The 20,554-nt window shown below is 38.9% G+C and overlaps 2 protein-coding genes across 2 annotated transcripts; both read right to left on the reverse strand.

Moving 5' to 3' along the window:
- Window positions 1-288: 288 nt before the first annotated feature.
- On the reverse strand, window positions 289-4,261 carry hwa (huluwa). Its single transcript, XM_051678263.1, has 3 exons — window positions 3,734-4,261; window positions 2,146-2,332; window positions 289-919 (listed from the first exon to the last, which is right to left on the reverse strand). Exons 1-3 carry the CDS (start codon window positions 4,259-4,261, stop codon window positions 753-755), a joined length of 882 nt encoding a protein of 293 aa, XP_051534223.1. The 3' UTR covers window positions 289-752.
- An 8,015-nt stretch (window positions 4,262-12,276) lies between these two features.
- zgc:122979 (uncharacterized protein LOC641576 homolog) lies at window positions 12,277-16,736 on the reverse strand. The gene is made up of 4 exons (XM_051678260.1): window positions 16,577-16,736; window positions 15,640-15,886; window positions 14,552-15,060; window positions 12,277-12,960 (listed from the first exon to the last, which is right to left on the reverse strand). The coding sequence occupies exons 1-4, from the start codon at window positions 16,667-16,669 to the stop codon at window positions 12,727-12,729; spliced, it is 1,083 nt and encodes a 360-aa protein (XP_051534220.1). The 5' UTR covers window positions 16,670-16,736; the 3' UTR covers window positions 12,277-12,726.
- Between the last annotated feature and the right edge of the window lie 3,818 nt (window positions 16,737-20,554).

A 20,554-nucleotide genomic window follows, 5' to 3' on the forward strand; every position in this document is an offset into this window, starting at 1 on the left:
GTGTGGTTTTGGCTGAATTTTGGGGTTATGTTCTGTTTAGCAAACTTCACTGTGGAATTGGCAAGATTTTAAAATCTGTTGTTGTAGCATAGTGCTGGTCTTTCATAACCATTGTTAATTTGGGAAATGGGAATTACTCTAGTAAAAAGACTTGAAGAGGTTATTTCAGGACAATGTCATTACAGACTACTTACACACCATCTGCCACTAGGGGCACTTGAACATTATTTAATGCCCAACTGGACACTTTTTTTATTTTATTTTTTTTAAATTATGGTAAATCTACCTTCTGATATTTTGCCTCAAGCAATAAAACCAGAGCCTGTTTTTTAAAACTTTATTATACAAATTGGGCGCTTCTATAAACACTTTAAATATAAATAACGTAGGGTGTCAAATGCTGTGAAATAAATACATAACATCTATAAAAACAGTCCTTTAAGACCACAGCAAAATGTGACTTGAGTAAACGTGTCCTAAAGTGAGAAAAGTGGAGTGATTCTGTAAACACATTTTTAAACAACTTTCGAAGCTGCAGAACTATGCTGTGATTGTGAACATCTTTTTTTCATTGTGTGTGATTTTACAAGTGATGTGTTGCAGTTAAAACAGCAAGTGGACCTTTTAAGTGCACTAAACCCAGACCAAATAAATCTAGACTCAACTGAAGTTCTAGAATTAGTATGGCTGAATTGAGTCTTGTTTCAGAAGGCTGTTCTGGAGTTCTCCATCCTCTCTATGGAGCACAGGCTCTAGACCCAGTACTGTTTGGTAGTGATGGGAGGTGCGTGGTGTCTGTGTTTGGGGATGTGGTTTTGGGTGACGTAACTTGGGTCATAGTAATCCCATTCCAGAGCGGACGCCCAGGCAGAGCCTGGGAAACCATCACTGTCCATAGAAAGGATACGTAGAGACACACCTATATGAATAATTTAGAGAATTCATACAAAGCGTTGACAAATTCAAATGACAAGTCATTTTGACAAGATTGCACAATTTATGCATCCTCAGAAACATGATTTATTTACTTCAAAGTGCTTACTTTAGAATCAAGCTAGGTATACAAGCAACAATGTTGGGAAAGAGACTTTAAAGGGATAGTTCACCCAAAAATGAAAATTCTCTCATGACATCCCAGATGTGACTTTTTTTTTTTTTTTACTTCTGCAGAACATCTCAGCTCTGTAGGTCCATACAGTGCAAGTGAATAGTGGCCAGAATGTTGAAGGTCCAAAAAGCAAATAAAGGCATCATAAAACTAATCTATATGACTTCAGTGGTTTAATCTATATCTTCAGAAGTGATATGATACATGTGGGTGAGAAACAGATAAATATTTAAGTCATTTTTGACTATAAATCTCCACTTTCACATTCTTTTTCTTTTGTTTTTGGTGATTCGCATTCTTTGTGCATATCGCCACCTACTGGTCAGGGAGAAGAATTAATAGTTAAAAAAAAACAGATTTAAATATTGATCAGTTTTTCACCCACACCTATTATTTCTCTTCTGAAGATGTGGATTTAACCACGAGTCTTATGTTTACTTTTATGCTGCCTTTGTGCTTTTTGGACCTTCAAAGTTTTGGTCACCATTCACTTGCATTGTTTGGACCTACAGAGCTGAGATATTCTTCAAAAATCTTTGTGTTCAGCAGAAGGAAGAAAGTCATTCACATCTGGGATGGCATGAGGGTGAGTAAATGATGAGAACATTTTCATTTTTGGGTGAACTATCCATTTAAAACTTTAAATCTTACCAAACTGAAAGCTACCCATAATTTAAAGTAGTTGGGTTATTCTCACAGAATCTGGTCATATTTAACCCTAAATCAATGCAAAAAAAATGATTATCATTTGCACAAAGAAAATGAAGCCTACATGTATGGCAATTAAGACTTTTTACATTGTTACATTATTCTCAGGACATTCTCATTACCTTAACACATCTTTGCATCTTTTACTTTTACTACATTCCAATTTTGATGGCTTTCTGATTAATTATTTATGTGATCAAATAGCTATATCTTACTGCAAGTACGAACTTTATCCAGTCTGTGATCGTCCTAATCCCTTCAACCACTCAAAAGTAGCCATGTAAACAACATTTACCTCCTAATACAGCAATGACTTCGAACCCACTCACCTGCACTGGCTCCAAAATCACTGTCCAGTCCTGGGCCTCCAGCAGAAAGGCTTGATGACGGCACATAACAGGAGTTCTCCGGCAGGATGCTGCTGGCAGACTCACACACCATGTGGATCTTATCCAGTGAAGCACTCTCCAGATCCATAGTGCTGCTTCTACGCATGGAAGTCATTGGCACTGAGAACTGTAACCAGTGCAGTTAAACAACACTGTCAAGTTACTCCCAAAGGGGCATGTTTTATGCTTTGTAAAAAGATTAAACAGTGGTACTTTACTTCTCTGGGCAGAAACATTTATTAAAAACATCTGTTACACTCGCAGTTAAAACTTTATAGAGTGCATACAGTGTTTATCCCTCTAGCTACCAGGTTTTCTAGTTAAGAATTTTTGAGTCAAGAATATCGTTTTCTCAGTGTTACACCAATGGCCAAAACAAATTGTGCCTTTTCATAAAAATGTCAAAATGTGATGTCACATGTACATATATATACATATATTTACTTCAAAAACAGTTTTGAGGGTCTGAAGGGGTCCTCTGTGTTGGTAAACACTACATTACTTTGATTTGGTGGACAAAAGTTTTTTAAATAGGCTATTAATCATTGTAAAAAAAAATAGTTTCACTGCTTTTTTTTTTATTTATTTTTTTTTAAAGAAATTATATTAATGATTATTCTGCACTACACATGCCAACATATTTTATTTCAAGAATTTCAGCTTTTAGTGAGACTTTGTTTTACTGCTGGTTACACCACATGACATTTTTTAATTTAATGCTGCGTTTCATTCAAGTTGGATGTGGGATATTCCAACTTGATATCTCCAACCATAAATGCATTCCATTGCCAGATGCTCGATGATGTTTATGGAAACAAAACTGTAATGCTCAGCTTAGCAGGGGTTTGACTGTCACCAGAGATGTCTCCAAACAACTGAACTGATAAACAATCCTGCAGCCCTAGCATGTGTGCTACAGGTGTAGGATATCAAAAGGTAGTATAATGTACCACGTTTTGAACACCTGTCTCTGCTAACGTTTGTTAAACAAGCTTTAATATCATGTAATGTAGGAACTTAGACTCATTCGTCGATATTATTTGAGAGAAGTGAATGATTATCACTTATTTTGTACATCCTCCTGAGTGCCACCATGTTTGTGTGACGTCACGCCGCTGGAATTCCGACTTCAAGTGGCGTTCCATTGCACTTTTCCTAGCAAGGAAGTTGGAAAATTCGACTTTCCCAGTTGAATTGAACGCAGCCCCAGAAAAATACCAAATTGACTTTGAACTGCCATTTAAAAATAATAATAATAATAATAAAAAAATAGGTTTAATAGTTATTTTGTGTGAACTGCATTTTTAATGTATTTTTGAATAATTTAATAGATCTGGACACTTAAAAATAAATAAATAAATAATAATAATAATAAAAAAAAACTTTACGTCATTGACCCACGTTCATACTTGTTTCATGGAATTTGTTTGGACTTTGTTGCCAGCACAATTGTTAAAACTCAAAGCATGAACCACTGACTGTGCTTTCAGATTTGTTGACAAAATATACCTTGTAATCACGGCCTTACCCCGTTTGGAGTCACGCGCAGTGCGGGTGAATTCGGTGGCACCGTGTTAATTCGCTCCGTCTCCGAATCGCTGGACTGCAGCAAAACAGGTGCGCTTTTCCTCCAGGAGCGCGAGTTTGCCAAGCGCAGTGACCCGGACCAGGGGTGCGTTGCCCCATCCGGGCGTAGAAACCTTCCGCGTTGCCCGGTGGCCCTTCTCTCGGCCGATGAGGTCAGGGACGATGTGACGGGTGGCACCAGCACCGGTTCCGACACAGAAACATAGTTGGTCTTTCTGTTTGGACCGAAGAGAGGCTCGTCAGAGAAGCGCGTGATTCTCTGAGTTGAGTGCACGAGCGAGATTTCGGACCCGCAGCGCACTCTCTTCCTCCGGGTCAACAGAAAGAGCTTGTAACCCACGAACAGGCAGTTGAGGAGCAGCAGCAGAACCACACAGGGAATCAGAACCAGGATCAAAAGGGCCAAACTGGACACCGGGAGGCCCTCAGGTAAGTTTGTTGAGGGCACAGCCGATCCCAGCTGCGACATTTCATCACAGAGTAAATCGAAATAAAATTAGTATAGTTTATTTTAATGTATCTGATATATTATCTATGATGAATAATGTTTTTATGTACAATAATATCTATAAAACGTCTAAAACTGACAGTCGACGGCTGAATCACAGGTGTGCTCCACTGAGATTAATTAATTCTGACACTGACTTCGCGCTCTCATTGAAGTGCTCGAGCGTCAAGAGACTTCGGGCTTTTTCAACCATTAAAATCGACAATTTTCATCAATTTACAACACTGCAGTCTTACCTCACAGATGAGAGTCCTTTTGGCGTGTTTACACGTCTATTTCGTTTGTGAGTCTTCATAATAATGTTCAATATGTAACGTGGTCTCGTGGCGTTTCACAGGATTTGGCGGTTGAGGATTTGCAGCTGAGGTAAAAATCATGGGTCGATCTAATTGGCAAGATTATTCACGGAAAATATGTTCTGGAAACAATTAAGTAAGTTGAGAATTCTTTATAGAATAACTTGTTATTGAACTTTTTTGCTGTCAGGGCCAATCTAGTGATGTCTAGGTTTTGGCGGGAAGATGGCGCTAAAGAGTCATCTACAGCGCTGTAAAATGGTAGTCCGAACATATAAAGAAATATGGCACTTTAATGTAGATGTCAGTATTAAAGGAATATTCCGGGTTCAGTACAAGTTAAGTAAAAGTGACAGCATTTTTAGCATAATGTTGATTACCACAAAAATTTATTTTGACTCGTCCCTCCTTTTCCTTAAAACAACAAAAGAGCGGGGGCCCGGGTAGCTCAGCGAGTATTAACGCTGACTACCACCCCTGGAGTCGCTAGTTCGAATCCAGGCCTCCTAAGCAACCAAAATTGGCCTGGTTGCTAGGGAGGATAGAGTCACATGGAGTAACCTCCTCGTGGTCGCGATTAGTGGTTCTCGCTCTCAATGGGGCGCGTGGTAAGTTGTGCGTGGATCGCGGAGAATAGCTCGGCGGTGTCATGCACAACGAGTCACGTGATAAGATGCGCTGTGGATTGACTGTCTCGGAAGCCGAGGCAACTGAGACTTGTCCTCCGCCACCCGGATTGAGGTGAGTAACTGCGCCACCGTGAGGACCTAGTAAGTAGTGGGAATTGGGCATTCCAAATTGGGAGAAAAAGGGGATAAAAAAAAATTAAATGAGTAAACACAGAGGTAACATTGAGCCCGTTTACATGCACACCAATACGCTGATTACTCTCTAAAATCAGCTTATTTAAAAAAATCCGACAAGGCAAGAAATCCGCGTTTACATGACATTTGAAATAACCACGTTATTCTACACTTTTGATGTGTGAAGAGGCATGCGGTCAACACGTGCGCGCAATGGATGAGTCGGTAAGAACGCCGGGGAACGTTTTTTTACATGGCACGCGAAATCGCCGTAATGGCCAAACATCTACCCATGTCAGTCGAGTTGATTCATTCATATGGCCTTTACGCCGACAAAGAAGCGCGGTTTATTGCGTTTACATGACCGCACACGTTGTCTGATTATTTAGCATAATCGTGCATGTAAACATGCTCAGTGAGGCACTTATAATGGAAGTGAATGGGGCCAATTTTTGGAGGGTTTAAAGGCAGAAATGTGAAGCTTATAATTTTATAAAAGCATTTGCATTAATTCTTCTGTTAAAATGAATGTATTAGTTGAGATGTAAAGTTGTTTAAATCGTAATTTTTACAGTCGTTTTAGGGTTTGTTGACTACATCGTAACGGCAACGAAGTTGTAAAATTGGCTATAACTTAACACAGAAAAGGTTAGTAAGCAATTTTATCACACTGAAATCATGTTAACACTCATTGTTTGTGTGGCTATACTGTTGAAACAGTGAGTATTTTAACATTTACGGATAGGACCCATTGACTTCCACTGTAAGGCAATCACTGACACTGTAACCCAGATTTTTGCTTTTTTTAAAGAAAAGGAGGGGCAAGTCAAAATACATTTTTGTGCTAATCAACATTATGCCACAAGTGCTGACAATTGAGCTTGACTTGTATTGAACCTGGAATATTTTCTTTTAACTAAATAAACAAATAGATTTAACAGTATATTTAAAATTCAGACACTTTGGGCTATCATGAGATATTTCCTTCTCATCCAGAGCAACATTCACATTTATTTTTCTTGTGGAGTTTGTAAGTGTCCAAACTAACCTATTATGATCATAAAGTCATATTATTTTACTTTAAGGTTTTGCCTTTTTTGACTACTCCCTTTTTTGATGTCTCTGCCATTCACCTACGACCGAGAGGAGGCAGTATAGACCATTTTTACAATGTTAAGCCCTTTGGTTTCCATCTTCTGTCTGTGTATTACCATCATAAAACAGTATTTGTGTTTTATTTGAAATCACCACTAAGAAAGCACCTGCCATAACACAGACATGTTTAAAATGCCAATGTAAGCTTGATTTCCTCTAGCCTGGCCTTCAATCACTTACATGTACATACTGTATAATCATATTGCAGACACATTTATCAAAGTGGTTTTAAATGAGAGATAATTCAACAAGAAATACCACTTATGCTGGATGCAGAAGAACAAAAACTCTAAAAACACACACATTTGTTGTGAAATTATCATGTCACGATTTGTCTCCTTTCTCACTACTAAAATATAGTAAAATATATAAGTATAAGTATATAAGTATAGTTAATGTGAGAATATATATTAATATATTACTGCTTAAAGATGGGATTTCCCTAAAAGAAGGCGGAATAAACAAACATTACACTTCAGATTTAGAATGGTGTATTTTAGTTTTTCTAAGACTCATCTAGGATCAAAATGCAATTTTTTGCACTAATCACTCTCACACTGCTAAAAAAAGGCCATTCTGACCCTGAATAATTGTTTGGCACTTGGAGCTGTGAGTATGATTCATGGGCTGCAGATATGGCTGTGACTGACATGAAACACTGTTCTTTCTCACCCAGACAGTTTGTACATTCACACATTGCCTGTGAAACACAGTCTGTGGAGATTGAAAGGGCATCAGTACCAAATCCCTGCTTTAAAATGTCAAATTACTTAATGTTGTCATATATGGAGGACATGGTGTCTTGATACCACCACTAAATAAAAAAAGATTTAAAAACTGTTTTTCACAATTCTGACATTAATTCTCGCAAGCGAGTTATAAAGTCACAATTGCAAGATATAAAGTCACAAAGGTGAGATTTATAGGCTCATGCGAATTATAAAGTTGCAACTTTATTTCTCGCAATTGCAAGTTTATTTATCAGGGATGCAAACTACTCAACTTTCAGCTAGTCACCTTTATATAAAAAAAAAAAAAAAAGCTAATTTGCCCAATTTTTTTTGTTGCAATTTTCTGCATTTTACTTATTGAAATCACTTGAAAGGGGTACTTTAAGCTTAATCACTTTAAAAAGCTTTAAATGCAATAAACAAATCAACTGAAAATGTATTCCTTGCACACCTGATAAAACTTTCTCACCTGTCAAGAGTTTGCATCCCTGATTTATATACTATATATAAAATAAAATAAAAATAAGAGAGGTAATTCTGATCTTACAATCTTACAATTGTGAGATAAAAAATCAGAATTACATCTCTTATTTTTTTATTTAAATGTATTTTTTATTATTATTTAGTTGTGACTCACATGCTGTAAAATGTAATTTGTAACATATTCCAATAGATTACTGAAAGTCAGTAATGTAATCTAAATACTTTGAATTACTTCAGCACTGTCAGATGTTTTTTTTTTTCACTTGTTTTCACTATAAACAATTAAATAAAAAGTGAAAAAAAAAATCTTTCAATACAGTAAGACAAAATATACTTAATACATTTCCTGAAAAAGGCCTAAATATCTTATGCAGTATAGTTTATATATATATATTACAGTTGTGGCCAAAAATTTTGGCACCCTTAGTAAATACCTGTATGAGCAAAGAAGGCTGTGAAAAATATGTCTTTATTGTTTATCCTTTTATCTTTCATTCAGATATTAACAAAAATCTATCCTCTAATGGATATCAAACAATAGCAAACACAACACAAGTTTTATTAAAAAACAAATATTTTTGTCAAATATATGTGGCACAATTATTGGCACCCCTTTTTTTTTTTCAATACGCCAAGATAATGGCTCTGAGTCTTCTTGTATAATGCCTTAATGAGGTTGGAGAAGACATAGCAAGGAATCTGAGATCATTCCTCCATACAGAATCTCTCCAGATCCTTCAAATTCAAAGGTTCATGTTGGTGGTCTCTCCTCTTCAGTTCACCCCAAAAGTTTTCTGTGGAGTTCAGGTCAGGGGACTGGGATGGCCATGGCAGAACCTTGATATTGTGGTCAGTGTGAACACATTTTGTGTTGATTTTGATATGTGTTTTGGATCATTGTCCTGCTGGAATATCCAACCAGTACCCATTGTAAGCTTTCTAGGAGGGGCACACAGGTTTTGATTTTTTTAATCTGTTGGTATTTGATAGAGTCCATGATGCCATGTATCCGAACAAGATGTCCAGGACCTCTGGCATAAAAAACAGCCCCACAACATTAAAGATCCACCACCATATTTATCCGTGGGCATGGGGTACTTTTCCATATGGGTACCTCTCTGTGTGTGCTAAACCCATCTCTGGTGTTTGTTGCCAAAAAGCTCTTTTGTTTCATCTGGCCATAGAATCCGGTCCCACTTGAAGTTCCAGTAGTGTCTGGCAAACTGAAGACGCTTGAGTTTGTTATTTGTTGTGATGTAGGTGATGTCTGATATTTTATTTGAGACTTTCTGACCCCAACACCCAAATAATTTCTCCAGCTATGATTCTTGGAGAATTTTTGGCCATTCAAACCATCCTCCTCACCGTGCGTGGAGACAATATAGACACGCATCCTCTTCTAGGCTAATTCTTAAGATATCCATTTGATTGGATCTTCTTAATTATTCCCCTGATGGTGGAAATGGGCATTTTCAATGCTTTAGCCATTTTCTTATAGTCACTTCCCATTTTGTGAAGCTCAACAACCTTTTGCCACACATCAGAACTACAGGTGCATCTCAATAAATTAGAATGTCGTGGAAAAGTTCATTTATTTCAGTAATTCAACTCAAATTGTGAAACTCGTGTATTAAATAAATTCAGTGCACACAGACTGAAGTAGCTTAAGTCTTTGGTTCTTTTAATTGTGATGATTTTGGCTCACATTTAACAAAAACCCACCAATTCACTATCTCAACAAATTAGAATACATCATAAGACCAATAAAAAAAACATTTTTAGTGAATTGTTGGCCTTCTGGAAAGTATGTTCATTTACTGTATATGTACTCAATACTTGGTAGGGGCTCCTTTTGCTTTAATTACTGCCTCAATTCGGCGTGGCATGGAGGTGATCAGTTTGTGGCACTGCTGAGGTGGTATGGAAGCCCAGGTTTCTTTGACAGTGGCCTTCAGCTCATCTGCATTTTTTGGTCTCTTGTTTCTCATTTTCCTCTTGACAATACCCCATAGATTCTCTATGGGGTTCAGGTCTGGTGAGTTTGCTGGCCAGTCAAGCACACCAACACCATGGTCATTTAACCAACTTTTGGTGCTTTTGGCAGTGTGGGCAGGTGCCAAATCCTGCTGGAAAATGAAATCAGCATCTTTAAAAAGCTGGTCAGCAGAAGGAAGCATGAAGTGCTCCAAAATTTCTTGGTAAACGGGTGCAGTGACTTTGGTTTTCAAAACACACAATGGACCAACACCAGCAGATGACATTGCACCCCAAATCATCACAGACTGTGGAAACTTAACACTGGACTTCAAGCAACTTGGGCTATGAGCTTCTCCACCCTTCCTCCAGACTCTAGGACCTTGGTTTCCAAATGAAATACAAAACTTGCTCTCATCTGAAAAGAGGACTTTGGAACACTGGGCAACAGTCCAGTTCTTCTTCTCCTTAGCCCAGGTAAGACGCCTCTGACGTTGTCTGTGGTTCAGGAGTGGCTTAACAAGAGGAATACGACAACTGTAGCCAAATTCCTTGACATGTCTGTGTGTGGTGGCTCTTGATGCCTTGACCCCAGCCTCAGTCCATTCCTTGTGAAGTTCACCCAAATTCTTGAATCGATTTTGCTTGACAATCATAAGGCTGCGGTTCTCTTGGTTGGTTGTGCATCTTTTTCTTCCACACTTTTTCCTTCCACTCAACTTTCTGTTAACATGCTTGGATACAGCACTCTGTGAACAGCCAGCTTCTTTGGCAATGAATGTTTGTGGCTTACCCTCCTTGTGAAAGATGTCAATGATTTTCTTCTGGACAACTGTCAGATCAGCAGTCTTACCCATGATTGTATAGCCTAGTGAACCAAACTGAGAGACCATTTTGAAGGCTCAGGAAACCTTTGCAGGTGTTTTGAGTTGATTAGCTGATTGGCATGTCACCATATTCTAATTTGTTGAGATAGTGAATTGGTGGGTTTTTGTTAAATGTGAGCCAAAATCATCACAATTAAAAGAACCAAAGACTTAAACTACTTCAGTCTGTGTGCACTGAATTTATTTAATACACGAGTTTCACAATTTGAGTTGAATTACTGAAATAAATGAACTTTTCCACGACATTCTAATTTATTGAGATGCACCTGTATATTCTTTAGTCTAACCCATTGTGATGGATGACTAAGGGAATTTGGCCTGTCTTACCTCATATTTATACCCTTGTGAAACAGGAAGTCATGGCTGAACAACTTCATGTGCCTAGTCACCCAGGTGCACTAAAACATGTAAAATATGAATGGGAATATACTTCAGACATATTTTACTCATAAGAATTTCTAGGGGTGCCAATAATTGTGGCAAACGTGTTTTGGAGAAAAATATTTATTTAATTATAAGACCCCCCCCCCCCAATTAGTTTCCTTCAATTAAAGGTTAGATTTTTGTGAATTTTTTTCATGAAAGATCAAAAGGATAAACAATAAAACATATTTTTTACAGCCTTCTTTGCTCATATTTACCAAGGGTGCCAATATTTTTGGCCACATCTGTATATCGAAAAATGTTTACCACCTGAATACACTAAATATTAAATTAAACAAATGATAATACAATTCAAATTAATCTCTTCAGTAATCAAAATACTTTTTGAATGTAACTGTATTCTGATAACCAACGATTTAAATTGTAACTAGTGGAATACATTTACTAATATTTTGTAATCCATTACTCCCCAACCCTGGCTATGTGGTTGTTAGGGTGTTCTTGTTGGTTGCTAAGTGCATACTGCCCCAAGTCAAAAGAGGCTAAACTCCAAGTCTCTATGATATTCTGGTCCAGATATATGTAAATCATTTCAATGCACAAATGGTGTGGGATGAGTTTGTGTTGAAGTTTAATAATTAGTATGGATACTTAGTATAGTTTGCATGCATAAAGTTTAATACAATATGCAATAGTGATGTTTGCCTTAGCAACCACTACTAATTACATAAATCCCATTCCAAATCCATTAGAGTGAATATACCCATGTCATTATGCTCAGCTCTTGGTGAGCTCCATGAATCCAATACCAAATATGTATTTGCAAGCTTGTAGTTTCATCCTCAGAACTGAATGGGAAATTGCTACAGAAAACTTTCAAAATATTACAAGCATGCTAATGAAATATTTAAAGGCTAAAGCTTTGTGGTATTGACTTTTAATCAGCCACACCACAGCCTTATATAGCCTTAGTGTACTTAGTATTCTAATCCAGAGTATAGTTTTTCTGGTGTGAAATATCAACAAAAATAGCAGAAAGATGTACTTTATTAATCTTCAATGAGATATTCAATCTAAATCGAGTCCTTTTAATAATTAAATAGTTTCTTCTTGTCTTTTTTTCACTGATAATAGCATTTGTTTTATTCTCTAATGCATTACTAGTCTACTAAGGAGAAATATTTGTCTAACTAAGCTATTTGTTTTTGGTCTTGTATCTTGAATGCACCACCCCAACAAAATGACAGTCAAATGACAGCTATTTCATTAATAAACTTTATTTTTGCTTATAAAACATGCGTTCATCTTACATGCCAGGTTATATCTGAAATGCAACATTTTCTCTGTATAATTTCTTTACAAATAATTCATTTGAACATGACACAGGGTTCTCTCATAGAGACTAAATCACTGACAGTTCTGTACGCAAGTACAAGATCGTCATGGTTAAAGAAGTATGCCAACACTTCAGCGTAACACTTCTGTGTGTTTCAGAGGAATGCAGGTGTGTGTGTTTGTGTATTTCTCAAACATTACATCTCTGTATGAATCACAATTATAGAGGTATTACATACCCATATGTACTATATTTGTGTGAGCAACATTTTTGAATGTTTAAGTGTGTATGTGTGTGCCTCACAGAGACAAACATTTGACGTTAAGTCCATCACTGAAATTGGTATGCGTCCATATGTATATTTGTGTGTTGTTAAGTTAACATTGTCCCAAACTGTGTTTGATGATTTCTTTGCTGCTAGGTGGAATGCGATCTGGGAAAACCACTTGAAACTCGACCAACAAGTCGCCGCGCTGGGTGGGGTTTTTCGCTCTGGGTAGCCCCTCCCCTATAAGGCGTCTGATTGATCCTGGCTTTATGACATCACTGGATGGGAGTGGTTTCATCTGTCCATCAAGGGTAGGAACGTTAACTGTGCATCCACATAGAGCCTGGAGAAAAACATAAGACATAAAAAATACATATTAGATATTGTGTCACAAGATAATCTTAGATATCTGTTAATATAGAAAATTTACACCAGATTTTAATGCCTGACCCAAAATAAGGCTATCATATCTTTATTGATCTCAGGTACACAACTCTCCTCCTCTTAAAATGCTACTGATCTGATCTTTTATATCACTGACTGCAGGGTTTTGGCAGGAAATATATCAGCAGGAGTTCTATAATGCCCCTCCAGCATATGTTATGAGATCTAATCCACTTATATATATATGATGGTTTTATATAATGTGGGTATCTGTGCTGTACGTGGGCGGAATATAGGCCAGACAGATTGAACCTTGCTGTTATGCAAGCACAGAAAAGAGCTGCTAATCGCTCCCATTTCTCAATGATGCTACAGTCTGTGGGGGACGAGAGGGTGTGCGTGGGATGAGAAAGATGAAGTGAATGTGGAAAATGAGAGAGACCGGAACAGAGGGTGAGAGGTGGTAATAGTAGCTTCAGAAAGTGAGAATGGAAATGAGAAGGAAAAAAAAATGAAAAACTCAATCGTTTTAAGTAGTGGTCGACCATTTCTTTTCAATGGCTGACGCCAAAACCGATATCTAGAGGGTAGGGTGATGTAAAATGTGCACTTTTATTTGGCCATCACTAGATTTTTGAACTGACATTAGCCGGAGTGACCACTTCTGTTAATCTGTAAATCGGGCACAGTTATCGGCCGATAATCTCTAAATGGACAAATGTTGGCCAATTTATGGGCCTCGCCAATATATTTGTTAGTGGTCATTTTGCTGGAGAATTTTGAGTTAACCTCTTCTCTTAATCGGCCAGTCATTCACTTATCAACCGATAATCTCAAAATGACCATATATTGTCAAATTAATTGGCTTGGCCGATATATTTGTTGGTGATAGACCGATATGGGCCCATTTTTTTATTTTAAATAAATATTTGAGTAAAAATAAGTGTTCTTTTAAATGTAGAAATCTTATATGCTGTCTTTAAGTTGTATTTTGTAAATATCTGCAATATATCGGCCACCCTGCTCTTTAGATTTCAGTATCGGCATTGGCCAGTGATATACTGATATTTGGCAATTTTTTTGTGAATTTTAAGAAAATATTTGAGGACAATAACTGTTCTTTTATATGCAGCAATCTTATTTGCTGTCATTAATTTGCATTTTGTAAATATCTGCATTATATCGGCCACCCTGCGCACTAGATATCAGTGTTGGCCATTAAAAATCCCATATCGGTCAGCACTATTATCGGTTTGTCAGTATTTTAAAGAGAAAATAGATGGATGAAGGCGGAAAAGCCAAAAAAAGATTGACTGCTAGAGTGGAGAGAATGAGAGAATGACAGAATGTGTGTGAGAGAGTGTGTGTCAGACAAGCCGAGTGCCTAGGAGGTGTTGCAAGAGAAGGGAGGGGGAGTGTGTGTGAGTGTGCACGCTAAATCTGCGGAGGAGAGATGCTAAATTTAGATGCTGCTCTCTGCAGAGGCTTATTGAGTACCAGAGACGGCGAGGGAACATTTCGTACCACGCATACACACAAACGCATCTCACCTCTCGCAGTGTGATGGTGGATGTGTACACAATATGGGACCCATCTCGTCTGAAATGGGCGTGCTGCTTCTCTTTAACGATGAAGGCGAGGTCGTTTGGGGCGTGGCCGAGCATTTGATGGCCCTCCTTGGGGAAAGTGATTCTCGTGCCCTCCTTCCATCCCTTCTTCACCTCCACATCAAATACGCGTTCTTCCTGCCTCAACGTGTGTTTGTCGGTCTGTCGAAGGCGTGTCACTTTCACACGCTTTGTCACGCCCGTCAAAATGTCCTCCAATGACACGAGGAGCTCGTGGACCTCGGCCACGCCCGAAGGCTTAGGCCCGCCCCTGTTACCATGGTGACGGCTGAGGTGGGGAAGGGGGTTTCGCAGGAATGGGTTGAAGAGGTCATCGTCAGAGTCTAGATCAAAGTTGAAGAAAACACGCCAGGAGTGGGCGTCGGCTTTGGAGGTGCTGTGGGAGGGGTCACCTTTGTTTCCTGTGGAAGCCACACCCCCTTTGGTCAAACCTAAAGGAGGAGAAGAGGAGGATGCTATCAGCAAAAAGACAGTGTGTGTGTGTATTAGAGTGAATGTCTGAGGATTTCCTCAGAGCTTAGCCAATTATTCACAGTTCTGATCTCAGTACGTGTCTACTGAGATTTGTTATGCCTTTGTAAGAGTTCACCCGCTGGTTAATAAAGCGTGGATAAATAATTTAGCATGTTTGCAGCTATTTCCACATGTCTAAGTCTTCAGCACTGTGTGTGTGAGAATCAGTTCAGCTGGGGTTGTCTAAACCTATTCCACTCTGTTCGTTCTAACTTATTGTGTGAGTGTGTGTGTGTGTGTGTGAGAGAGAGAGAGAGAGAGAGAGAGATGTGTGAGAGAGAGAGAGAGAGAGAGAGAGAGAGAGAGAGAATCAATGCAGCTGAGGTTGCCTGAACTCATTGCACTCAGTGTTCGACTGAACTTCAAAGCTATAGGTGCAATGAAGTGTGGGATTGGGAAATTATCCCTACTCTAAATGCAGTTTTGAGACATTTTGTACCTTGAATCTAGAGTCACTCTGTATATATAAGGAGAATGTGTGTGCACTTCGTTCTCACCTTGTTGATCATAAACACTGCGTTTTTCTGCGTCTGTCAGAACATCATAGGCTTGTGCAATCTGTTTGAATTTGTCTTCGGCGTCTGCGTCTGGGTTCTTGTCTGGGTGGTAACGGAGCGCCAGACGCTTATACGCCCGCCTGATCTCCTCCTCATTAGAGTCACTTGACACACCAAGCACAGCGTAGTAATCCAAACACTGTGGTGAAGACGGGGGGCTTGACACCTCAGGTTCTTCACGCACCTCCTACACACACACACACACACAGAGAGAGAAATGGCAGAAGTTTAGAGTGAGCTTATGACTAGTTCTCTGGGTGATCCCAAGTAAAAGTGTGACTCAAGTTTAATGGTTTAGGCAGGGAATCACCATAGAAGTTAACTCAAATATTTAAACAGTGGTCGATCAATATAGGTATTTCAGTGACCGATTCTTCATTTTTCATTTTGAATATTTGGTTACACCCTTACAGGTTCAGGTTGAGATATTGCCATTATAGTGTTTAAATTAAAAAATTAATTAAAAAAAAACTAAGTTAACCATTAAGTATAAGATTAAAAAGCATTACAATTCTAAACTTTCAATAATGTGAATACCTTTAAGAGCTTTTTCCTCATTTTATTATAATCCAATGTGTCAAAAATATAAAAAAGTAAAAAATATAATTTTATATAAATATTAATAAACAATTATTTAAGAATACATATTTTAAATGTGTAATACAAATATATTTAAAACCTTATATATATATAATATACACACACTTTTTTTTTTTTTTTTTTTTAAGAAAAAACAATTGCTTCACACATAATTTTGTATTTACAAAAACACTTTAAAAAAGTAGTATTTGTACTATGTATATTATACCTATAGTGGAAATAATAGATACATAAGGATTTTGAGAATGTAATTGAAATGTTTAGGGCATCATCTTACCTCTGAGGTACATCCCTCCTCGCCGTGGATCACTCGCACTTTGCACTTGACATTCTTGTGCTTGACGCCGAACTGAGTCCAGATAAGAACCATGTTGATGCCGCTGCTGGTGCTGAGTCTGAACCGAGCGCTTGAGCTGCTGTCTGCTGCATCTCACGGCGCTCTCCGCGCGCTTATATACCCGCGCTCTATTCTAGGCGCCCAGGCTGCGTGACCGAGCTTCCCCGAGCACGCCCATTCTCCGCGTATACGAGAGGGAATACCGCGTGCCCACCAATACGCGCTCGGTGCTGATGCGGGAGGAGATGAGCCTCACGCGGATGTAGCAGCCCATCGCTCCATGTGTAGGAGCGTTTCCGGAATTCATAATGAGTTCTCATCCATCCATCTCTCCTAATTTCAGCTCCTGTTACAGATTGTTCTTTTGGCATGTCTGCCTGCAAGCTTTGTTTTATCACATCTTTTTGCAATTGAATGAGAATGAGAATGGATTTTTGCAAAACACGTTAAATTATAATGCAAGAATGGAAAATGTGCATATTAAAAAGGGGATATCACACCCTGCACGATACGTTTTCCAACGTTTTCGTTTAGAAGAATGGTTCTGGTTTGGAGTATATGGGCATATTCTTTGTAAATAACCAATGCTGCAGTTTTTTTATTTATTGTAAAATTGTTGCATATGTGATGTATGCATGCAAGTATAAACATTGCAAAATCATGTTCGATGCTTTGTGCAAGCAATGTAGACTTGTTCGAACGTGCGTTACCTGTTACCTGTCCTGACCCTTAGCAATGACTTAAGCTGGTGATTCAAAAGTCAGGTTGATTCAAACATATTAAATCATATTTTTAACTTGAATAAAACCTGTCAATATAGATGTTAACATATGAAGTACATTGTTTGATTCCTGACCAGACATTTAACATTTCAAATAACATTAACAAAATAAATAGATAAATAGAGCTTTTTATCAGATTGCTAACTTCAGGGGACAGTTTGTCCCCAAAGTACAGCTAAATACGCCCACCTACCCCAACCACATACAAACACCTCAATATCCCTTTGTGTCAGAGTGCAATTAAAACAGATTGAAATAATACAGCTAGCACTGCTTCACCCCCACATGCAATTAAAGGCAATTAACGCGCGCTTGTCGAGGCTGGAGGGCTTATGGACTAATAGTTCTTTATGTTCGTCACAAATGACAGTTCAATATTTCCTCTCCACAGGCATGAAGAGGCTATTGCGCGTGCACGAGTGCGCGTTCACACAATATCCTCAGAATTAACAGAGCGTTAGTGCATTTAAGCAGAGCCCTTGGGGAATGTCGCATTACGCAACGTAAGTGCAGGTGAATTAGCGCGCATTCCCAAGTACATAAATGGCCATATTTCCTCAGTCATGACGCGTTCAGCCAATCACAGGCGACGATGCTTCAGGATTCCCGCTGGTTCCGGAAAATTGGACATATTTGGTGAAGATGCCCACCGTCAGAAACGTCACAGAATCTCTCAGAAAACCGAGCCGACTGGTGTGAACGACACCGGCTCGAAATCTGTCATTACAGACCGGCTGGACATTTCCGTTGTGTCTCGAGAGAGATGAATGTCAGATAAGGTGTTTAAATGAATGCTTGTGAGGAAACTGAGGGAACATTGGTATTAGCGCAGTGTCGAGAGGGAACATTGTGCTTCTGTTCTGCGGTGAAAAAGGCTCAGTGGCTCGTGAGAAGTCGTGATGTCTTGCCTTTAATAATAACTCTTGGCGCGTAATCAGCGGATGTCCAACTGTGCCGCGAAATTTGCGCGCCCTCATAGTGCCGAGGTCTGTTGTTCACGCGTGCGGTGAGTATCACGGTTAATAGCGTCGACTGAAGGGCTAAATTAGTTCCTGGCTAAATTACAGCTCATGTTTTAAACAACCTCCGCTTAGATATATAAGAGATATCATTATACATTAAATCTGTCTTATACTCTGGGTCATGGGCGCCTGCAGGATTTATTCTGAGGGTATGCACAGAAATCTGCCTTATTGAAATTTATATATATAGGGATCCGGGGGGCATGCTTCCCTGGGAAATTTTGTGTGTGTGTGTGTGTAAAAACAACACCAAATCGTTCAATTCTGGTGACTGAGAGAAGCATTTTGTATTTTCTCGAGTATAAGCAGGGGCGGTTCTAGGGTCGTCCGGGGCTTAGCCCACAGACGTCCATGTATGCATCATAATACACGGGATGCACTTTAAAATGTTTAAAAGATACATCGGCAAAGAGTCCATTTTTAAATTAAGTCTATAGAAAAGTCTTTCAATATTGTTTGTTAAAGCATACAAAACATAAAAAGTATGCCTGAGCATAAAATGAGTTGGAATCGAAAACATTTCAGATCTACCAACTGCTTTATTCCTGCACTTTAGACAATCATCCACAATCTTCCTTAATAATACTGCTCTATGCTATTACCTTTTTTTTTTCCTTCTCTCCAATTTGGCATGCCCAATTCCCAATATGCTCTAAGTCCTCGTGGTGGTGTAGTGGCTCGCCTCAATCCAGGTGGTGGAGGACGAATCCCAGTTGCCTCCGCTTCTGAGACCATCAATCCGCACATCTTATCACGTGGCTTGTTAAGCGTGTTACCGCGGAGAATAGCGTGAAGCCTTCATACGTGCTTCGTCTCCGCGGTAACGCACTAAACAAGCCACGTGATAAGATGCGCAGATTGACGGTCTCAGACGGTGAGGCAACTGAGATTCGTCCTCCACCACCCGGATTGAGGCGAGTCACTACACCACCACAAGGACTTAGAGCACATTGGGAATTGGCGCATCCACGCACAACTCATTATAGTGACCACGAGGAGGATAACCCATGTGACTCTACCCTCCTTAGCAACCGAGTTCAATTTGGTTGCTTAGGAGACCTGGCTGGAGTCACTTAGCACACCCTGGATTCGAACTAGCGACTCCTGGGGTAGTAGTCAGCGTCTTTCCTCGCTGAGCTACCCATTATCATTTTTAATCAAATTCTAGATGCTATATGTTTAAAACCTACAAATCCAGAGCCATGACACCAAGCTGTTATTCCTATTAGGAACCTGCCTACAGAACATCCACAAATTATATCATATCAACAAAAATGCATGATCACAAAGTGAGAATACCACACTTTCCAAGATGTTAGATTAACAAACAAAAGTACAGTACAGGTAAGGTTTAAAATGTGCACTGCTGCAGCCATGGATGACAGAAAAATCAGTCCGTTTCTCTTTCATATTATGTTGACAGAGAATCCAAACTTCTTTCCAAGTGCTGAATTTTTAGAAGCTATTTTTGTGAGAATAAATAAATGCATAAATTAATCATGATTGTCTATAATAAGTAAAGTTTCCTTACCCATTTGTCAATCACAATTAATTTGATATCATCTATTCTTAGTATACACAGACACGTAGATACATTACACACACACACACACTTGTTGAGCCAACTATAATCAGGGCTTGAGTTGAGGGGGGATGCAAGGGGATGCCATCCCCCTTGTTGCAAGAAATAGCAAAAAGCATCCCCCTTGTAAAACCACATCCCCCCCCTTTACCATACCCTTTAGATCAGTTGTGTCATGTATTACTTAGAACTAATCATGCAAGTAAAATATTTAATTTCAATACGTTTGATAAATAACAGACTTTATCTGTTTTATCTTTAAACAGATTAGCCGGTCAGAATTTGATTTCAACGTGTGGGGTTGCCAGATTTCTATAGGTGAAATCCCCCAATCAGATCTGGACACTTGTACAGTTTGGATATATGCTGCAGGGTGATTTAGTCCCGCAATCTGGCAACCTTGAGCGCGTGAGCTCCCTCTCCATTGTGAAAAAATACACCGGTTTTCTGAAAACACTGTAAAACAGGTTTGTCGGAGTTTGCGATGGGTTGACTTCTCCGTCCTTGTGTTCTCATGAAACTTACCCCACAA

This window comes from Myxocyprinus asiaticus, chromosome 38 (genome assembly GCF_019703515.2).
Source record: "Myxocyprinus asiaticus isolate MX2 ecotype Aquarium Trade chromosome 38, UBuf_Myxa_2, whole genome shotgun sequence".
Lineage (NCBI taxonomy): Eukaryota > Metazoa > Chordata > Actinopteri > Cypriniformes > Catostomidae > Myxocyprinus > Myxocyprinus asiaticus.